This window comes from Heptranchias perlo, chromosome 22 (assembly GCF_035084215.1).
Source record: "Heptranchias perlo isolate sHepPer1 chromosome 22, sHepPer1.hap1, whole genome shotgun sequence".
Lineage (NCBI taxonomy): Eukaryota > Metazoa > Chordata > Chondrichthyes > Hexanchiformes > Hexanchidae > Heptranchias > Heptranchias perlo.
This window is the reverse complement of record NC_090346.1, coordinates 39,211,966-39,235,539: the sequence shown is the minus strand read 5'-3', so window position 1 is coordinate 39,235,539 and position 23,574 is coordinate 39,211,966. Positions and strand designations below refer to the sequence as shown.

Genomic DNA, 23,574 nt, shown 5'->3' with positions numbered 1-23,574 from the left:
CTGCTGGCGACCTGGGAGAAAAGTTCCTTGGTTTGCGCCTCTTTGGTCCCAACTCTCAATTTCCACCCCCCCACCATTCTGGCTGTCTCCCAAGCCCATCTTCGATTTCAGCCCATCAGCGATTCATACCATGCTGGAATTTCCTTGTGGCTGGCCACCCCATCGCTGGAAATGCTGCTTGCGGTTTTCAGCCTAATGACCTGGCTTTGGAGAAAAGAAAGGAACCAGTTAAGTGATGAAAGCAGAGTTACAGGTGCAGCTGAAGTATCGTGTGTCTTCCGCTGACTTTCACGATCAAGTCAAAAAGTCTTCAGAGTTGCTGAAAGCAGCAAGAAGCCAATTTAAGTACCAGTTTAAGAAGAAAGAAACTGAGAAAAGACACTGAACTACAGGGGACCCAACCATTATAAGGTAAGTGCAATAACATTTGCAAACTGCAACGATCTAGTGCCATGTAATCAAACTCCGAGGAATATATCCAACCAGAATTGACAATCCTAGAAAGAGACGAAACCAGTAACAGTCTGTTAATTGACAGCTTGATGTTCAGTAGTGAAGTCGTGGTCCAGAGGGAGTTAGGAGGAGTCATCAGATACTTGGTGTTCACCCTCAGCCAGGTCAAGGTCCTTCCATCATATGACAACAGTGCTCTCTTTGTCAGCAGATTTGATCGTGTCAGGGTTGGAACGTTTTTTAAAACAAAGTTGGAGTTGTTTCACAGTGATGCAAAATGAGCCTTATTGGAAAATTCTTAAAACCAAGCCTCTTCAAAGAATTTATACACAGCTGTCTAGAATACCCTTTAATACATGGTTATTTAATAAACTATCTACAGAACTCTATTATTGGCACAAATTTGTAACATAAGTACTTACAATGAAACAGTGCTTTTGAAAAGCTCCCTGGGGTCATGTAATGGCAGGGAATTACTTTAAATTTCAAACCAATAAAGTTTTTAAATAAAGATTATTTACTCATAAAAGTTTCCAATGTCAGGAATGTTAATGAATACTGAAGCTGGCTTTTAATGATTTAATTCTTGTTACCAATTGTTCCTTTCAGTGCATTTCTGTCAATTTTCAAATTGTATATTTAATATTAAAAGCTGAAGTTCAAAAATGTGGATCTGTTTCATTCTTAATATTGAAAATTAGAAAAATGTATTGGGACCAAATAAATCATGATTTGTTTGCAACTGAAACATTTGGCACAAAATAATTAGTCTCAATAAAGTCTTAAAAAATAGCGTTTTTTTCCTGTTTTAAGAAATTGAGATGGTTATTATGGAGAGATGCAAGATATCTGGTCCCCAGCTTTTAAGCTTGACTGAACAAAATACCACTGATGAGGAGAAAACAGCTGCAGCAGCAAGGGTAGACAATCCAAAAAGAAGGTAAGCTTAATTTTGTATTTGTGGAGTGAAGCTTAATCATTTTCATAAGATGTTAAAAGGGAGGAAAAAAATCAAAAAAATCCATGAATGTAGAGAAAAGGTCAAAAATGTTGGGATGTAGACATTTTAAAGAGAAATATTGTGCTTCCTTTGAGAGGCCCAATCCTGCCTGCGTTGATATCCTCTCCATTCAATACTCTTGTGTACTGTTCAGGATAGCTTAAAATGCATTTTCAAAATGTCATATGATGACGCTGTTACGGCTATTAGCCAAAGCTACGGTACAAAATCCCTTACCCTCCTCTCCAGCCCACAAAACAGATTTATATGTACAATTGGAGCATTTATAAACTAAGTGGCTTGAAAAGTTTTCATTGATATATGTTCTGTTGTGGAACCTCAGAAGAATTTTTTAAATAAAAACTTCTAGTGCTGAGTTGGCTAAAGCATGCTGAATCACTGTAAAACTGATAACAGTACTGTGATTACTGATCATACATTGATGTTAAACTACTGGTGTACTTACTCAAAGTATCACATCTAAATTGTTAAATGATGCTTTCTGCATGACTCTTCGTTAACCGTTTGCTTGAAGCAGATCTAAATTGTTTAAGGATCTAATCTATAACTTAAATTTAGGCTTAACTCACTATATTTTCCTAAAGTTCCCAATATATACTAATTTATCAGCTGTGTATTTATAGCAATGGTATTTTAATATGATTTCTCATATTGTTGAGAACCAGTAAACAATGTTTTTTATGTTAGTGAGAAGCTACTGAAGGAACCAGAATCAAACTAGAATGAAGTATTCTTTGAATAAGATACCTATAAAGTAGATATAATAGAGGATTCTGAAAGGGAAGGAGAGCTTAGGGGAACATTTCTTGATCAAAGTCCCATTATGGTGAAAAAATAAATGCTTAGCAAAATACTTTTTCAAACTTCAGTTTTCTACCTACTTGGATATCTTGCGCTCCCAGCCAGTAGAAATAAAAAGCAACAAACTGCAAATGTTGGAAATCTGAAACATGCTGGAAACACTTCACAAGTCTGCCATGTCTGTTCTCGCCACAGATGTTGACTGACTAGCTGAGTTTTTTCCAGCATTATGTTTTGTTCCCAACCAGTAGCATGGTTTCTCAGGACTTTTAAGGTGGTCTGAACTTTTGGCCCATGTTGGCCTGACATGATGAGTCTCTCTGCAGGGAAGAAAATGTATTTATTTTTCTTTAGGTTTTATTCAGAGGGAGGTGGTAATGTGAAATAAACTGAAAGTTGCTATGGTAGTTTTTAAATATATCGTTTTAAAATTCACTAACCTACAAGCAGCATTTTATTTTTATCATGACAATATTCCCTAATCAACTAACTGCTCAATAAACTGTACAATAACATGTCCTTGTATAATGTTGGGTATATTGTCATTCCTGATCATTGGAATTATGATGCACTTTGTACCAAAGTACTGGTTGAGAAATCTGAACTGAGATTTCTCCATTGCAATAACTTGCATAACCAAATGGATTTATACCTTTTTCTTCGCATAATTTGTTTTCCGTTTTCAACTTTACAGACCCTTCCTAGATATGGTGTATAATGCACTGGAGTGCTTTGAAGAGGATTATTATGCACTGTTCGTGTTATGTCTTCTTTTTGCAATGTCTCACAACAAAGGTTAGTTTTTGTTTTGTCTTTTTAACATTTGGTCTTGAGTTGATAAAAAGAACTTGATCTCTTCGGTGCTTGAGAATTTTGTACACACGTTATTCTCCCTTCTACTACTTATTTCCAATGATAGGGCAGCTTACCTCCATGCAATTTCTTTCAACCAAGACAGGTTCACTGCATGAATTGCCTGATCCAAATGGCTGCTTTCTCCATGATTGCTGCAAAAAGCCACTTCTTTCATATTCCCCACTTTTAATCAGAAAAATATGAAGGGATATCCAGGGATGGCTTTGACCCATGTGGATGGAAACCACTGTGGAGTCACTTTCCTAACTGCTAAAATTACAAGGGCAGAGAATGCCTGTTTTTCACCACATTGGTTGAGTGGAATGAGATCCAAAATTCTGGTTGTAGTTTTGGACTTGTAGACTTGAGAGATTGTATGTAATGTAAGGTGTAATTAATTGACAAGCAGAGACCATATAGGGGTTTAAATTGGGCCACATCGCACCCATTTTTCAGGTGCTGCACGGTCTGTTAAGGCCCCAAAATGACAGGCAAGATGCTTGCGCACACTTCCGACCGGAAATGCACCGCCCACCATATTGGGTAAGGATAAATAAGTTCTGTGACAGTTCAAATCATTTTTTGTAATTTAATCTCATTCAGGTGTAGACCCAGACTTGTTGGAAAAGATCCAAGTTCCTCCAGAGCAAGCTGAAGAGAAGAGCTCATACAGCCATGTACTGGCAGAAAGACTCATTAGAATAATGAACCAATCAACACACTCTGGTGAGAATATTTCCTGATAAGTAACTACTTATTTTTGCCTTCAGTAGAATGGCTAGCTAAACGCATTAGGGTAACTTTTATCTTTAGTACTGCAATCCTCAGCAGAGTGGAGGAAACTTTATTTTAATTGACAAATGTAAAATTTTTTGAGTAAATTTGTTGAAATTAATGCAAATCCTAGCATTGTGCTAAAAAACATTTCTGGTTCTAAGCTGAATGTTACAGATGGTATTATGATCACGATATTTGTGGCCACATCTATTTTAATATCATTTAATAACGTTTAAAGGACAAAGCAGGAAAACTTTGTGCCTGAGGACACTGCATTAAAAACAAAAAATATAAATGATGAAAGATCACTATGGATTCAAGGTTTTTACAGATCCTGTCAAACAAGGCAATTGCTTTGATAGTGCTAACTCTTAACACAAGAAGCCTGAAAAAATATAGTAAGTAGAGAATAATTTGCAGAAAGACCCTCCTGATGGAGGACTTGTCAGATCACTATTACAAGTGTTTAGGTCGAAAGGGTATTAAAAACCAGATGAAGCCAGGATCATGTGTCTTTAGGAGCAAATGGGTTTAGTGTTGGAATCTAACCAAAAAGAGTACAGGACATGCACTATATGTGTATGTTTTGTGAGGTTGGGTTGGAATAGCTTTAATGTATAATAGCTCTACAATGCACTCCATTTAGTTTTTTTGATTAATTTTGTGGCCGTGAAAGATGTTAGTGCTGGAAAATAGAATATTTTTCCATTTCCCAGTTTCCGCATCAAGGATTCTGGGTCAGGTGTAACACGATTAAAGGCAGAGTACAACCACAATCTTAGACGAACACACTCTATTTTCCTACTTGCTACGTTTTGATGCCTCCATGAGTGAGATTGTCAATTCAGTGCCAAAAAGAAAGAATTTGATTTATATACTGTCTTTGATGTCTTCAGAATGTACCAAAGCACTTCATAGCCAAGCTATTGAAGTACAGTTAAGGTTATATGAGCAAATGTAGCAGCCAAATTTGTACACAGCAAGGTCCTACAAACAGCATGTGAATGACCAGTTAATTTATTTTTGATGGTGTTGGTTGAGGAAGGAATGTTGCCAAGACAATGAGAGAATTGCCTGCTCTTCATATAGTGCCTTGGAATCTTTTGCATTCATGTGAACAGGTAAACAGGGCCTCAGTTTAATGTCTCATGTGAAAGGTAGCGCCTCTGATAATGCAGTACTGCAGTGAAGTTTCAGCCTAGATTATATGCGCAAGTCCAGAAGTGGGGCTTAAAAACACAACTTGCAGTGAGAGTGCAACCAACTGTGCCAAGTTGACACTGGGAGCAGCCTGTTGGTTCACTGCCCACCAAGAACTGGATTCAGAAAGCTCAACTCATTTCATGCTTTCAAAATATAGTTGGCTGAAAAGATTTTCATCCCACCAGCTCTGTTGGTATAGAAACCAGATCCTAGAAGTAAAGGGCAGTACTCAGTTCACTTACATTTAATTTTTAATTACATAACCAGGTGATAGTGCACAGTAGGGTGTGGCAGCATCAGATAGGTAAGTTGGACATAACCGCAAAGTGCTAAAAAGTAATAAAAATTAAGATAAAACTGATGTAATAAAACTGATTTTTTTTTTAATTGTTTGAGTTGCTGCATCTTCATCATTTGAATTAAGAGTACACTCTATTTACAACTGAATGATGTGTACCTTAATGGATTTGAGTTGAGATTCAATCACCTAACACTGTAAAATTCCACTGTTCAAGAATCTTAGTGCCTTACCCCAAACAGTTTTTGGTGACTTGGCATAAACATTCTGTGTTCAGTGTTCCAAGTATTTTCCAGGGGTTGTTTAATTCAATCATGTAGCAGTTTGCCTTCAGGTGTATTTCTTTATTACCTCGTTGTGTCTCCAAAAACTTGCTGAGGCCTAAAATAAGCAGAAAGATGCTGGATGAGTTTAAATGCTCCCAATTGACATGTTTTGGTGGCCTTCCAATTTGGCATCTAGAAATTTTACCAGAAGCTTTCTGTTTGGATGCTTTTAATAGATCTCCTAGATTATATCGTCACCAATGAACATGTTGATCAGTTCACACTCCATTGAATGATGGAAGAGCTTATGCTTTATTTGTTAGTCTCAATTACAGTAGTGGAAGCTAAAACCTTCAAGGCTAGTTGGATGCTGTCATTAATAACAAATCCTAAATCTGAACACCAAGATCTGTTAGTATCAATGATTTAAAGTATATATCTGGTTTGTAAGGCTCCATAATACAGACCTAAGTTGCTCACGTAGACAAAATAGACACTTCTTGTCTGTGGCTTGTTTTTTTTATATAGATTACCAGTGGAGGTTTTTACACAGCACATTGCTGCAACTTAAGTCATGACATGTTCATGTCTCACTGCATTCCCATTCTGAATGCTTTTTATATGTCATACATGAGGTCATTGGGTTTTAGCATACACAGAAAGACAAACTGAACTTTGAGACATGATCCAGAATACGAATAAAATTCCTGAAAACCAAAGTAATAAAAAGGAATTTAACTTGTTCAGTGATCGTGAAGCCTTGGTAATAGCCCTTTATTAAGGGCAGTTTTTCAGTTGTGTTTTGTTTTTTGAGTTGCCATCTGCTTTAAATCTGCCAGCTTTTATTGAAACTGTTCAACATTTGAGTTTCATGGGTTGGCTTTTATGTATAAGTTTAAACAGTGCTGAAAATAGCAGAGTTTACATGGATGGGAATTGGGGAGAATTGAAATGAACTTTACAGATCTGTGTAAATTGAAATATGTTGTTTCTTGAAGGAAACTTTGGTATTAAATTGTCCAGTGCAGTCTCTGGTTTATGTTGCGTTAGCTCATCTCAACTGCAGCTGGCTTCAGTGTCCTGAGCTAGGAAGGGGGAAATCAGCAGAGTACCTAATCATGATTCCTGTTCATATGTGGTTGCCAACAGAGGACACTTGTTGTGATGATCCACATAGTTGAATACCATGCTGATACCCCTTTCCCATACTCATGTATGAAGAATGGCTATTTGTTCAAGTTGGAGTAAAGTTGTTTGTGTCTGTTAAACCAAACTGCAGCGCAAATTCACTAGTTTAAGGAAAGTGTGAAAACTGGAAGAAGAAAAAAATGTTATGTCCAAGTAGTCTTGGTGGACTCGATGCTTAACATGTTGACCCAACAAAGCCTATAGATCGAACTATATAACCAAAACAGTAGAATGCAAGTCAAAGGCAATCATGATCAAATTATAAAGTGCTCTGTTCAGACCACACCTTGAGTATTACGCCCAGTTTTGGTCACCAAGACACTAGGGAGATATTCAAGCATCTAGGCAGTGAAGAGCAGAGCCACAGAACTGATCTCCAGTATGAGAGGTCTGAGTTATGAAGGAAAACTGGAGAGACCGGCTTTGAAAGGAGGTGATTGAGAGGTGATCTTAGAGATATATAAGGTAGTAAATGATAGAGTAGTAGAAATGAAAACTATGGAATCATTTAAGAACCAATTGGATGCTGCAGTGGGAGGAAAGGTTTTTTCTGGATGGTTGCATGGCCTTCCTCATCCATAATTACCGTCCGATGGGAAAATCAGGTTAGCCAGTTTGGCGAACTCTTCTAGTCTGCTATCATCAAATTCCAAGTGCCAGAATGTACCGCTCCAGGGCTTCTGCCACAGCTCGGAATGTACATTGGTCATAAAATCATGGGCTTGGGGGTGCAGAATTTCCTGATGGTTTTACAGTGATGGAAGACACTCCCAAAGATTGCTTCAGCAAAGTACCACAAATAAAGTTATGATGTGGAGATGCCGGTGATGGACTGGGGTTGACAATTGTAAACAATTTTACAACACCAAGTTATAGTCCAACAAATTTATTTTAAATTCCACAAGCTTTCGGAGGCTTCCTCCTTCCACACCGTTCACCTGAGGAACGAGTAAGCCTCCGAAAGCTTGTGGAATTTAAAATAAATTTGTTGGACTATAACTTGGTGTTGTAAAATTGTTTACAACAAATAAAGTTGAGTGGAGACATCCCTACTTTCTAGCCCAAACCTCTCCCCTGTAGAGCTGCTGGTCATGGAATGCCCTACTAGAAACAGTGGTGGAAGCAGATTGCATTACATCTTCCAAAAGCAAAATGGCCAAATATTTGAAAAAGAAATATTTGAAATATATGATTATAATCTTTGGAATAGTTGGATGCTATGATACAAGGACGGTAGATTTTTCTTCCTGGATGAATGAGTTATCATCAGCTAAATGACTTCCTTGTCTGCATTTATCTTGTGATCTGAGAATCCTAAAAAAAGTCGGTAAGAAAATGCCATTCAACCCCATCAAAACGCACTTCTCAAACCTGTTTTGAGGTATCCTGTCATACTATAACAAGATTGCAGTGAGAGGTAATAATTATTCAAATAGAGGGTGCAACTGGATAAGAGCATTAGGATGTTGTGGATGATGGAAAAGGGAAATTTCTGACACGAATATTAATGTTTTAAATATTCCAGGTAAAGTATAGAATCTGAAGTTACCATCAACTCTGGGAAATGTGTTAGTAGCAGCTATATTTTCCAAAGTGTACTGAGAATTTTTTGTTTTTGGTAATTACTGAAAGACTAGTGCAATGTTTACCATTTATGTTTGAAAAAGAAAAGGAACTTGAATAGTTTAATCCTCCTTGTGCGAATTATATATTTCGTAATTAACCACATCTTCGCTTAAATTAATGAAATGTAGTTGTGGCAATACTTTTCCTGGCTATAGATTAATTTGTAGAATGTATTTAATGCTTTAAGTCCTTGTTATCTCTGTTCTCTTCCTCCTTCTCAGCACTAACTGAATAATCAGGAACTCCCCTCCATTTTTGGCAATAGTTTTGAGAAGCTACGTACTTTAATTGTTAATGGGGGAGGGTGATAAAATGTGGTTTTGACATCAGATGGGGTGGGTGCCACACAGTCCTACAACTACTGTTTCTTTGCAATTGTGAATGAGTCAGTGTGTGCAAATGAAGATCTACTGGGTGTGTTCCTTGAAGGCTGATGTCATTTGTAACAGATAAAGTATGGCTAAATGACTCCTAGCAACTAAAGCATGCAAAAAATGATACATTTTGAGAATATAGTTTCTACTTAACAACCTACCTATACCACAATTTATCATTATGGTATAAGGAGGAGAGGATTGCCTCATTATCTTTGGCACCCTGAAAGTGGAGCATTATGCCCCATTACATTTGCAAGGTTACCTTCAACATCAAGTGCACCATTGGAGGCATCCCTGTAATGTAAGTATCCCATGTCAGTGACATTGGACGCTCGGAAACCCTCCTTCGGGAAGAGGTTTCACTGGGTGCCTATAATATCGAAGTGTTACCAGCAATTAAGATAAATTGCAGCCACCATCAGCTTGCATCCAACTTTCCATCCATGCTGCTACATTTCCTTCTATACCAGATACCCGATTTTTTTTTTTGTAATAAGCCTCCTGTGATACACCTTACCCCTTCTGAAAATTCATATAAAATACATCTTTCGGATGAGTCGTTAAACCAAGGCCCCTCAGGTGAACGTAAAAGATCCCACAGTATTATTTCGAAGAAGAGCAGGAGAGTTATCCCCGGTGTCCTGGCCAATATTTATCTCTCAACCAAAATCACTAAAACAGATTATCTGGTCATTATCAAATTGCTGTTTGTGGGAGCTTGCTGTGCAAAAATTGGCTGCTATGTTTCCTACATTACAACAGTGACTACACTTTAAAAATACTTCATTGGCTGTAAAGCGCTTTGGGACGTCCTGAAGTCGTGAAAAGCGCAATATAAATGCAAGTCTTTTTCTTTATCTACCGCATTCCCTTTAGACATTTGTTCACTTTTAAAAAATAAACCTTTAAATTAGTCAAACGTGATATGCTCTATCCATCTTATATTTGAAGGTTTCGACTGCTGATCCATCATTCTGTTAGTTTTTCTGCCCAGTTAATTTGGGCCAGATTCCTTTACTTATTGAACTTTGTCTGTTCAATATTCTTTTCTGTTTTTACATTGAACCTTACTGTTGTGATTTCTATTTCCTAATTGTTCTCATATTTTCACATCAGTTATTTGTCGACTTCATTTAATTTCCTAATCATTATTCCTTTCCTTATTGGACTAGAAATATACTGATTTAGGATGAAGACTTCAATGTATTCTGAAAAGTATTCCCCACCTTGAACTTTATTACATGACCTTTATCCCAGTCTGTCTTGTTGTGTGATTTGTATTGTTTTGACCATAAGTGCTGATGGGGTGTAATTTGGGTGTTTCAGGTGAGAGTACCAGTTTTCAAAAATAATGCCAAAACATTCAGACTTACAGTCCTTTGTTTGTCTTCCTGGAAAAAGTACTGTTTTCATGAACAACAGCCATCACATCTGTGTTTTTAACTGACTAGTCTTTGCTCTGTGTAAGTTATGCCATCTAAATAGTTCTCAGCTGACATTTTTCTTACCTTTTCAAAAGGCATATATTCTAAGTTTTGTTTTACTTGACCCTAATTGGCAAATGCTCAAGTGCCTTTCCTCCCTTCCGAGAGCCTCAGGCCCAATTTTATTACATTTTAATTATTAATTAAAACTTTATTCATTTAGAATCATACAATGTCGTGAAATTAATTGCATTAAAATACATTACTGTGTCCCTTGTACATGACTTAATAGTGCAGAAAGTGACAAATTGCTCTACATCCCAAAACACATTTAATAAATACCCTTTCATGTGGAATGCAGCTTTAGATTTCTGTTCAATTTTCACTCAATACTCCTGCCAGTAGTTGTAATTTTTGGGTAGTCTAACTTGGGTAGCAAGAAGGTTCGGCAATGAAGTATACATAACACACATTGGCTTCTCACCATTAGCAAGAAAATTATATTTACTTGGGTTGCACACAAATACGTTTTAAGTTTGCGCATCAAATTTGAATTTTAAAAAAATTGGGTTTCCTGTAAACTGAAGGGGGAGAAAAAATCAGTTAACAGCTGTAGAGTTTTGCCTATCCTGTAATCTTATGTGAACGGAAAGAATATTCTTGATGAATGTTGTCCTACAAGTCTAGTTTTATAGAAAGAAATCACAAGGCGGTTTAATGCACAAGTTTTAAAAAAAATCTGTGTAGTATCTTTTCAGGAAGACTAAGTTTACATGCACTATTAACGCAAACTCTTGCATGGATTGGTGCCTAGTGGTCTTTTACAAAATAGTGTGAATTCTTGCATGTAATACATGATGCGTTGTCATTGTTTATCAGGTTTTTTTTAATATAATGACAACAAGCTTATGTTTATGAATTAGAACCCCAAAATTCCTGAAGGGGGTGGGGGGGGGGGGGGAGGCGGATCTGGGGCGGAGCAGGGCTTCCACCCATCCATTGACCCCATCTTTGATCCTGTCAGCATTTCTGCCTATTGATTTTTATCTTGTGACCTATCCAACTTATCAGGTTTCATCTAAATAAAAAGATTGCAAATACACAAGAAATATAGACATACACATTATTTTTAGATTCCATAAGGTATAGCATAATAATTAGACATCTGGTGAGATTACGAGGAGAGATTACACAAATTGGGGTTGTATTCTCTAGAGTTTCGAAGGTTAAGGGGTGATTTGATCGAAGTTTATAAGATATTAAGGGGAACAGATAGGGTGGATAGAGAGAAACTATTTCCGCTGGTTGGGGATTCTAGGAGTAGGGGGCACAGTCTAAAAATTAGAGCCAGACCTTTCAGGAGCGAGATTAGAAAACATTTCTACACACAAAGGGTTGTAGAAGTTTGGAACTCTCTTCCCCAAACGGCAATTGATACTAGCTCAATTGCTAAATTTAAATCTGAGATAGATAGCTTTTTGGCAGCCAAAGGTATTAAGGGATATGGGCCAAAGGCAGGTATATGGAGTTAGATCACAGATCAGCCATGATATTATCAAATGGCGGAGCAGGCACGAGGGGCTGAATGGCCTACTCCTGTTCCTATGATAGTAGGCACCAAAATTCTGCCATTATAAATAACTTATTTTTATAAGTAAGATCCCTGAATAGTTTCCATTTTTTTTAACACTACTGACGTGTATTGTAAATGTAAGGAATCTTACAACACCAGGTTATAGTCCAACAAATTTATTTTAAAATCACAAGCTTTCGGAGATTATCTCCTTCGTCATCTCTTCAATCATCTGATGAAGGAGATAATCTCCGAAAGCTTGTGATTTTAAAATAAATTTGTTGGACTATAACCTGGTGTTGTAAGATTCCTTACATTTGTCCACCCCAGTCCATCACCGGCATCTCCACATCACGTGTATTGTAAACACATTGGTAACAGCTTATCTTAGTTACATTGACATAGTTTGAAAACTGCCTTACAGTTGTCTTGGTAACAAATATGAGAATCTTGCAACATTTGAGCCCCATTTGAAGGAAAAACCTCCAAAATAAACCTGTGTGACATGCTAATACTTAACTAGCAGGTGGGCATTTCTTGATCAAAGACATGTATTTTATTGGTGAATGGAGACTGGATTCAGCTTAATGTATTCAGTTGAATATAGAAAACCTGTAGTTGCCATAACAAATGTTGCGAGAGCTGTAAGGGTTGTTATTTTGTTTCTCTTTACAGATGGGAAAATTCGTTTGGCTACATTGGAGCTTGCCTGCCTCTTACTAAAACAACTTGTGCTATCAGATGGCAGGTGTATTATTAAAGATGTGCATCTTGCCTGTCATGAGGTAATGATTTTGGATTTTAAAAAATATTTGTTAAGAAGTGTGCGAAAAGACAATTGTTACATTATCAATGGGTCTGGTAGTTTTGTGCATAGTGGTTTTAAAAATATAGATTTTCACTACCCCACATAAATTAAAGACATTGTAATGTAGAGGAAACTTGATTCAGTAGAAGTAGAGGGCTTTAACTATTACAGAACCAGTTAGCTTCCCATTAATAAATACAAATGCAGTCTTTCTCCCAGTTAGGTGGTTATACGTGCCTAGCATGTTGAACATAACGTAAGATTTTTAGCACTGCAAACATTGATTAGTGTGCGTGACGTGGATCAGAATGCTTGGCTATGTCATGGCACCATGATATCCATTCCCTTACAGTTCTTGTGAACCCTTCATTTACAATGTTGAAGTGACAGTTTTGTTGAAGCAATTTCAACGCCATCACCTCTTAGGTACAAATTTCTTAAAACTGAGATTCAAACTGCGTTTAAAAAATGGTGATAGAAAACTGAAGCTCTTTATTAAGAAGTTGCAAACTCCAATCAGACACACTTCCTGCGGTTAGTCTTGTTGCTAGTGGTTTTGCTCACAATTTTATTACTGACAAACAACTGGTGATCTTCAAAATGCTGAAGTACTGGAGGAATTGCCCCAATCAGCGGGTGTTAAAACAACATGTGCCTCCCTTCCTCCACCACCCCTTTATACTGTAAGATTTGAAAATAATATTTCAGACCAGGGGTAAGTCTATAATAATAAAAACAGAAAATGCTGGAAATACTCAGCAAGTCGGGCAGCATCTGTGGAGAAAGAAACAGAGTTAACGTTTCAGGTCGATGACCTTCTCTAAGCCTATTCAGATATCATCAATATTAGCTGCTCATAATGTTTTGAAAATCAACCTCCACAATATGCAGCTACACAGCTTCAAGGTCGCAGTATTGACATCACTAAGACAAGGTCTTCATAACTAAAACAATATAAAAATTCTGGGTGTGACATTAATGGATAATGGATATGTGCATCTCATTAGGGACATGAAAATCTGCAAACCAGTGATTTTTGTACGTATGTATGAGGGAGAAGAGAGAATAGAATTATTGGATGTTTGGATGTGCAATTCCAAATAATGTTAGCGCTACAAATTGTGTAGCATATTAGTTCTCCTCAATAATTCTCCCATATATAATTCTGTCAACTGAGCTGTGGATGAGATGCATCTAGACACCAGCCAGTTTCCATGTCAGCCAGTTTTCATGTATCCTGAAGAGGTCTAAATAATATGCAAGATGAGAAGAGTGGTAGAAATAGGTACATATACAATGACCTGCCAGATCACTTAATTACAAACAAATCTATAGACACTTCATTTTTGTTAAGTTTTAAACTAGAGGACATCGAAAATTTGGTGGAGGGTAGTGGTGAGGGAAATCCATCCTACCTGCTGTTTGTTTCAAAAGAGATTCAATACTTCCATGAATCTTAGTGGTCAAGCTGCAAAGGCATCCCCTTTGGCTGACCTCAGCAGGTTTACATTGCACAAAATGGATGACTGCAGGATTCCATGGAGATGCCTATAACTGAATACGTTTTTAAAAATATTAATCTTAAAAGCTAAGTGATGGAGATTATCTATTGGTAAGAACGTCCCATTGATGATAATTGTTGAATTAGCTCAGAAAACATTTACCTGAAACAAGAGTCTCAGAATATTTTTGGAATGAAAACAGCGTGAACCATTTTGTTCTTCAGGTTAATTTACAAAAAAGTTTTACCTGATGCTTAGAAGAGGGATCACCATGGGATTTAGCAGCACTTGAGCAATAGTCTAACACAGGTTCTGATATTTTACACTCAACAAAGTGTAAAATCGAGTCTTATACTAATTAAATGTAAATAATAGGATCATGTCTCTGTCAATGTATGTCTCTCCTCATGTATGTCTCTCCTCTATTTTGAATTCATATTTAAATTAATTGTCCAGTCTGTATTTAGAAAAAAAATACTGTAGTTTGTTTTTAATTTGAATCTAAACAAAAGTTGCCACAGGTGTATAATCAGTAGTCTGTCATTTTTGAAGTGGGTGTCTGCCTATTTATTTTTCTTTCATTCACTTGCACGCAGTCTCTCGTTTTTAAAAAAATTAATATGAACTTTACTTGAATAAATCATATTGAAATTTGTCCTCTGGCTTCTCTTCAAATAATTTTGAAACAGAACCATACAGACACTATTAGAAGCTAAAATGAAACATTCTACCATTCGGTTTGACTAGATGCTACTGTTGTATTCTGGGAAAATGTACATATTGCACATGCTTAGACTGCAGGATTTGCCTTCAGCTAAGAGTCGCAGTAATATTAAGTTCAACTCGAGGCTTTTGGAAAGGCGATGGCTTTCAAGTAAAAACATTAATGACGGTACTCAAAGGCACGCAAAACATTTTTATACTTAAGAATGTATTTTTTGAGGTTTTTTATGTGACAAACCATGTTTTAGACAATAGATATTTCAGTTCATGAGAAAAAGCGGTGGATTAAAACATGTTGAAAAAGCGCTTTGAGTGATTCAATTGGTTCACCTTTCCGTTTTTTTATTGGTAGGTTCTCCTGACTGGCCTTTCAGGATTTTTTTTTAGAAGTTCTTAGTCGTTTGTCATTCATTGTTTTCTAGTCACTTTCCTTTTGATTTGTACCTTCCCTACCTTTCGCAGTTCTGATTGACTGAAAGTAAAACAGCAGCAAATCAAGAAAGTGTAATGGCTAAGAAGTGTGATATTACAGGCAGTAAGTGTTACACAACAGGAAGTGCACACAGGACTTTGAATACGCGGGCTGGTGGAAGACCTAACATTGCATGCCTAGGGGTTCTGAACCATGAAGGAGAATTATTTGAATACATGCATGTCTTGTGTTCCACAGTCTCAGTGTATTGGGGCATTGTTGTTATTTAAGAAGGAGAAAAACTAAAGTGCCCTTCATGCCTTCTCGATGTGATCCTGGAGGATTTTGTCCAGGCTGACCAGGTACTGATATGAATCAACAATTGGGACTGATGACCATTGTATCTTCCAATCAATGCATTTTAAGATTCCCTCTTCAGACATGCCTTAATATCATATTTGGCTGCACTAACCCCCATATCTCACTAGTTAGCCCATTGCTCAAGATGATGAGTGGAGTTCATTGGATTGCTAGATGAGTCCATCAACAATGCAATATCGATTGTGAAAAGTGCAACAATACTTCCAGAAATGACAGAACAGATACTCCAAGGCTTTCCCTTACGATGCCATCCAACACATTATTGAGTAAGGCATTGAATAGAATAGATGACAGTAGACAACCTTATCTCATGCGTTTTTGAAGAGGGATCGTTCAGCAAGTCTCTCATCTACCCTTGCATGGGTCTTGGAGCTGGAGTCTATATCCTGAATAAAATCCTATATTTAGCCACATGCTGCTGCAGCTTCTGACTTTTTCATGAGCTAAATGAGGCAGTGTGTTGATAGCCTATCAGTAATTGATGAAAGCCATGTAAGTGGGTTTCCCCTGAGCCTTACGACCTTCTGCAATATTGTATAAATCGACAACCTGCCCTGCACGTTCCTTGTGAACATAATCCAGCCTATTCCATTCTGACACCACAAGACTCCAAGGCATCCAGGATCTGTCATGACCATCTGAAGGGCCAACTTAAAAGCCACTGATACAAGATTCCTTGGTAGTTTTCAGTCTTGCTAGGATAGAAACCCCAGCTGTATTCTGGAACACTGAGGCTATGCTTGATTCAAATAGAATCCTATTTATCTTAAAATAAGAAACTTCAAAACAACTTTGTGGGCTTTGGCACTGTTTTCATGGACTTTGCCATTCTCTCCCCTTCCCTAGAGCAGGAATCAATTGCTGACATTTGATATGTATGTACATTATACATTGCTCTTTCCAGGGTACCGGAAATACTATTAGCATAAAATGCTGTTAATTGGCATATGTGATATTGTCTTCAATTAACTTTGTTTGGCAAAAGGCTTCATGTTATAATTAATTTAGTTTGACTGGCAAAATGCTTCTGATTTAGAGAGGAGACTAAAGCTGTCAGTATTTGCTCAATGGTAACACTGTCACCTCTAAGTCAGAAGGTCGTGGGTTCGAGCCCCCTTCCAGAGACTTGGACACATAATTTAGGCTGACACTTCGGTGCAGTACTGAAAGAGTGCTGTACTGTCACAGGTCCATCTTTTGGATGAAACGTTAAACTGAGGCCCCATCTACCTGTTCAGATGAATGTAAGGCGAGTTCCATTGGCACCCTGGCCAACATTTATCCTTCAACTAACACCTCAAAAAAAAATCTGGCTGTTTATCCCATTGATGTTTGTGGGACCTTGTGTGCAAATTGACTGTTTCCCTGCATTACAACAGCGACTACACTTCAGAAATACTTCATTAGTTGTGGAGGGCTTTGGGTCTTCCTAAGGTTGAAAAAGGCCCTAAATAATTCGTTCGTTCGTTCTTTTACTACATAAAATTTCTTGGAAAGCAGTTTGGAAATTATATGGGGTATTGTGCTTATTTTGCAAAACTAAAGAAATTTATAAACACTGCAAAGCTATGTCTGACCAGAATAGTTATATCGAAACATTTTCTTTTATGATGCAATCTGGGGAATGTTAAAACAATGACTTAATTCCTTTACTGTAAGTTTATGTGGGAAAATACTTGGTGAATCATTATTCCCACATCTATCTTTCTGGCAGAGAATCTCAAAAGAACTTAGGAACGGGAGTAGGCCATTTAGCCCCTTGAGCCGGTTTCACCATTCAATAGCTGATCTGTGACCTTAGATCTTAGCCGTGCATTTCAAATTACAGTTCTCTTGTTCGAGCTTTAGTTCAATTTTTCCCCTCTGAAAGCTAATAAACATTGTTATTAAAATATTGGAAGCAGTTGGGCTATAGTCCCAGTGTTTTTCCATTTATTTGCATGCCACTGGCTGCCTGGTCAAGAGTCAGCTCAGGGGTCCCTCCCTAAACCTATTGGCTTCTCTACCTCACTCTCCTCTTAAGTTGCTCCTTAAAACTTACCTCTGTGAGCCAGCTTCCCTACTCTAATAACTCCTTATGTGGCTTATTGTCAAATTTTGTTTGATAATGCTTCTATGAAGCGCCTTGGGACATTTTACTATGTTAAAGGCGCTATATAAATGCAAGTTGTTGTTGTCAACTGCTGCACATGTGCACAAGGGCCCTGCATCAGAGAAGCTATTTTGAACACTTTGTAGGGCCACCTCAGACGCACAGGAACATCAAATCACATGCTGATTTCTGACAAAGTTGAAATAAGTCTCTTTAAAATGCTGATTTTTAGCATGTGAGATGCTGTAACTTTCAAAAGAAATGGAATCCTGCATACAAGATCACAATTATAATTCTTCTAACTTCTCTAAAAGCCTTTATCAGATTTATTTCATAAGGCAAACCAACTTCTGATTGCTGATGAGAAGATGCCTTTGAAAGAGGAGGAGGAGGAAAATACTGAATATGTATAAAAAATATAGTGCACTGACTAAGGATTTTTGTGCTGGATATTCTCTGGTCCAGTGTCTCCCATCACTCTTTCAAGTGAGCTCTTCGTCCTTTATGATCTGGATTGTACATTTTACTACCCAGTACCAAGTTAAATGATAGCATTGCCCATGGATCATAACATAAAACCCATACTCTGTATAAACTCTACTGAAACATCATCCTTGCATTCTCCTCTCTTTATGGATAGCAGAATGAAAAGCACTGTAAGGCGCTGGGAAATAACTTCAAACCAACAAACTGTTTTATTTGACATAAAATTTCTTGAATAAACAAAGTGCAGTTTTCACAGCAAGAATAGTCAATTTCCTACGGTCCTCAGTTTATGAAAAATAACCAAGATGTAACTTTTTTTCATTCTCAGGATGTGTGCATCGCTGGCAAGGCCTGCATTTATTGCCCATCCTTAGTTGGCTTTGAGAAGGGCTGCCTTCTTGAACCGCTGGGACTGGAGTCACATATAGGCCTGACTGGGTAAGAACAGCAGGTTTCCTTCCCTAAAGGACATTAGTGAACCAGTTGGGTTTTCAAGACAACCCAACAGCTACATAGTCACTTTTATCAGATTTTTAAAAAACTGAACTCAGATCTCAAACTACCATGGTGAGATTTGAGCTCATGTTCTCTGGAATATTAGAACAGTAACATAATCACTATGCTACTGAATTCTCTTGCTGTCTCCCTCGACATAGTCGTATTCTCAAGCTAAGCTGTTCCGAACCTAGCTGACTTGGATTAGGCGGGGTGGGGTGCGTGTGTCTTATTTATCTGGGATTGAGTTCAGCTGCTGGGCTGTCTTTAACCTCGTCTTTGAACTGTGGGCAAGCAGCATACTTCTCTCAGAATGGCTATCACCACTGAATGAAAATAATCTTTAGTGATAGCCTAAGATGAATTACAGGGGGTTTCCCATTGTATTAAAGCTACCTGCACATCGATGCCGGTATGTCGATGATGGACGAGCTGCGATTCCCTCTCTGGGTAGCTAAATAACACTTCTAATTGCCATGACAACCAGCCTGTTTTCAGCTCTGCTTGCTTAATGTTGAGACAAAAGGCTGAATTTAGCATTACAGAAATATTGGCCCAGATTTTCCTGTGGATATGCGCCATTATGCGTCTGTCATCAGGGCCCCTGAACAACGCAAAAGAAGAGAGGAAATTACCGAGTAAGTGATTTACGCCATGACTTATGGTACTGCATATTTTCCTGGGACTTTTGTGCGATCTGCTGTTACCCCTCGCTGTAAACAGTTGGAAGTCAATTTTCATAGCTCCACCCCTATTAAATACAATGACTATCATAATTTTGCTGGATTATCACCAGTTTTCATGCCGCTGTCCCTTAATAATGGCGCTGGTGGCCTTGGCAGCAGCATGGTTTATAGCTCATAGATCATAGTCTTCAAAAATCACCTGCACAATTATAGCAAACCATTGCATTAGCATATACATTGGGCCAGTCTGCAGCTAGAAAGCAGGCTCAGCAAGCCCATGGAATATCTGTACTCATTCATAACACTCTTACAAAATGGTCTAAACGGAAGTATGATGTGGAGATGCCGGTGATGGACTGGGGTTGACAATTGTAAACAATTTTACAACACCAAGTTATAGTCCAACAAATTTATTTTAAATTCCACAAGCTTTCAGTGGCTTCCTCCTTCCTCAGGTGAATGTTGTGGAACGGAAGTAGGCTGATTGATTCCACTGAGAAGAGATCAGCCTGGCGAGAGTCGTGCTTTGGATGAGTGCCATACTTCATCTTCGCATAAAATCGGGTTTTGAGTCATTATATTGCCGCCCTGTTTAATGTATTTGTTGAATCGCTGGATAAAATGGTTGCGCCGCTTCCTATTCGTCGTCATACTTGCTGCGACATATTCTAATTAGAAATGAAGGAAAATGTGAAGGAAGTTCTCAACGGTGAGATCAGCCCGCTAGATGGCTAAATTTACGGTGTTCGTTGCTGATGTTGCCATTGCTGAAAAATCTGGGCCATTATAAATTTAAAAACAAATGTAGCTCTGCCAATACAGGTGAAGACCAAATCGTTATACTGACATATTTTAACTATCATGGACTTTGTATTTGTATTTGGTGCTATAGGAACCTTCGACAAATCTTACCATGAAAGCTAACTTGTACTTCCTGTAAGACTTCAGTTTCTCAATGGTTTTGCACTGGATACCACAGATTAGCACCTTGCATATTAACTGGCTAAGTGCAGCCAGAATTCTCATAAACCGGATATGATTCAGGAATTGAGAAACATTATTACCACAATTTTCTTTGAATTCAGAAAGAATGAAGTACTTGTGGAACTTGCCAGTTTTTCTGCATTCCAGTATGGTGAGGAAAACATGAAATTCTTAGAAACTACTAATTTTTTTTGTGTACAGCATAAAAGATAGTGGAGTACCCAGTGTCTTATTGTGCTGGGTCTTGGATTATTTTAAGCTTTAGTTTTGGCTGTGCTACTGATCTGAAAGTGATGGTGGAGACTGTCAAGCGTGGCTGGTAAGGTCAGTATCGAACTGCAGTCTGTGAATTGCATTCTCCCTGGCAAGAAAGAGCTTTGTTCATTAATGCTTCCATACATGCACAGAGCGCCACTCCCCTCAGTTTTTTGAAAGAAAAGATATTAGAGGTCGATGGAAGCATCTCAATGTTAAAAGGACTCTAACACATTGATGTGTCCAATAGACCACCAGAGCACACTCATATCTGCTTCACACTAGACTGAAGTTATATTCCAAACAGTGCCAAATCCCAAGCTGTGCGAAATAGTCTCTTGGTGGGGGGATCTCATTTTTTTTTATTCGTTCATGGGTGTGGGCGTCACTGGCAAGGCCAGCATTTATTGTCCATCCCTAATTGCCATTGAGAAGGTGGTGGTGAGCCGCCGCCTTGAACCGCTGCAGTCTGTGTGGTGAAGGTTCTCCCACAGTGCTGTTAGGTAGGGAGTTCCAGGATTTTGACCCAGCGACGATGAAGGAACGGCGAGATATTTCCAAGTTTGGATGGTATGTGACTTGGAGGGGAACGTGTGGGTGGTGGTGTTGCCACCTGCCTGCTACCATTGTTTTTTTAGGTGGTAGAGGTCGTGGGTTTGGGAGGTGCTGTCGAAGAAGCTTTGTCGAGTTGCTGCAGTGCATCCTGTGGATGGTACACACTGCAGCCACGATGCGCCGGTGGTGAAGGGAGTGACTGTTTAGGTTGGTGGATGGGGTGCCATTCAAGTGAGCTGCTTCGTCCTGGATGGTGTCAAGCTTTTTGAGTGTTGTTGGAGCTGCACTCATCCAGGCAAGTGGAGAGTATTCCATCACACTCCTGACTTGTGCCTTGTAGATGGTTGAAAGGCTTTGGGGCGTCAGGAGGTGGGTCACTCGCCATAGAATACCCAGCCTCTGACTTGCTCTTGTAGCCACTGTATTTATATGGCTGCTCCAGTTGAGTTTCTGGTCAATGGTGACTCCCAGGATGTTGATGGTGCGGGATTCGACGTTGGTAATGCTGTTGAATGTCAAGGGGAGGTGGTTACATTCTCTCTTGTTGGAGATGGTCATTGTCTGGCGCGAATGGTACTTGCCATTTATCAGCCCAAGCCTGGAAGTTGTCCAGGTCTTGCTGCATGCAGGCACGGACTGTTTCATTATCCGATGGGTTGCGAATGGAACTGAACACCGTGCGAACATCCCCATTTCTGACCTTATAATGAAGGGAAGGTCATTGAAGCAGCTGAAGATGATTGGGCCTAGGACATTGCCCTGATGAACTCCTGCAGCAATATCCTTGGCTGAAATGATTGGCCTCCAACAACCACTATCATCTTCCTTTGTGCTAGGTATGACTCCAGCCACTGGAGAGTTTTCCCCCTGATTCCCATTGACTTCAGTTTTACTAGGGCTCCTTGGTGCCACACTCGGTCAAATGCTGCCTTGATGTCAAGGGCAGTCACTCTCACCTCACCTCTAGAATTCAGCTCTTTTGTCCATGTTTGAACCAAGGCTATAATGAGGTCTGGAGCCGAGTAGTCCTGACGGAACCCAAACTGAGCATCGGTGAGCAGGTTATTGGTGAGTAAGTGCCGCTTGATACCACTGTCGCCGACACCTTCCATCACTTTGCTGATGATTGAGAGTAGACTGATGGGGCGGTAATTAGCCGGATTGGATTTGTCCTGCTTTTTGTGGACAGGACATACCTGGGCAATTTTCCACATTCAGGTAGATGCCAGTGTTGTAGCTGTACTGGAACAGTTTGGCTAGAGGCACGGCTAGTTCTGGAGCACAAGTCTTCAGCACTACAGCTGGGATGTTGTTGGGGCCCATAGCCTTTGTTGTACCCAGTGCACTCAGCCGTTTCTTGATATGACGTGGAGTGAATCGAATTGGCTGAAGACTGGTTTCTGTGATGGTGGGGATATCGGGAGGAGGCTGAGATGGATCATCCAATCGGCACTTCTGGCTGAAGATAGTTGCAAACACTTCAGCCTTGTCTTTTGCACTCCTGCTGGACTCTGCCATCATTGAAGATGGGGATGTTTACAGAGCCTTCACCTCCCGTTAGTTGTTTAATTATCCACCACCATTCACGACTGGATGTGGCAGGACTGCAGAGCTTTGATCTGATCTGTTGGTTGTGGAATCGCTTAGCTCTGTCTATAGCATGTTGCTTCCGCTGTTTAGCATGCATGTAGTCCTGAGTTGTAGCTTCACCAGGTTGGCACCTCATTCTTAGGTACGCCTGGTGCTGCTCCTGGTATGCTCTTCTACACTCCTCATTGAACCTGGGCCCAGCATATTCCTCACTCTACCATTACCAACAAGCCAGGGTTACAAATTGTGCTGGAATACAATTCTGCTGCTGCTGATGGCCCACAGCACCTCATGGATGCCCAATTTTGAGCTGCTAGATCTGTTCTGAATCTATCCCATTTAGCATGGTGGTAGTGCCACACAACACGTTGGATGGTGTCCTCCATGTGAAGATGGGACTTCATCTCCATAAGGACTGTGCAGTGGTCACTCCTACCAATACTGTCATGGACAGACGCATTTGCAACAGGTAGATTGGTGAGGACAAGGTCAAGTAAGTTTTTCCCTGGTGTTGGTTCGCTCACCACCTCCCACAGGCCCAGTCTGGCAGCTGTGTCCTTCAGGACTTGGCCAGCTCGGTCAGTAGCGGTGCTACTGAGCCACTCTTGGTAATGGACACTGAAGTCCCCCACCCAGAGTACATTCTGCGCCCTTGCTACCCTCTGCTTCCTCCAAGTGGTGCTCAACATGGAGGAGTACTGATTCATCAGCTGAGGGAGGACGGTAGGTGGTAATCAGCAGGA

At 39.2% G+C, this 23,574-nt stretch overlaps 1 protein-coding gene across 1 annotated transcript in view; it reads left to right on the top strand.

Moving 5' to 3' along the window:
- clec16a (C-type lectin domain containing 16A) overlaps positions 1-23,574 on the top strand; it is a 261,544-nt gene that overhangs the window by 86,573 nt on the left and 151,397 nt on the right. The window contains exons 12-15 of the mRNA XM_068003337.1: positions 1,267-1,393; positions 2,970-3,070; positions 3,734-3,856; positions 12,538-12,647. Of these exons, the coding sequence (XP_067859438.1) occupies positions 1,267-1,393; positions 2,970-3,070; positions 3,734-3,856; positions 12,538-12,647 (461 nt within the window). The remainder of the gene's footprint in view (positions 1-1,266; positions 1,394-2,969; positions 3,071-3,733; positions 3,857-12,537; positions 12,648-23,574) is intronic.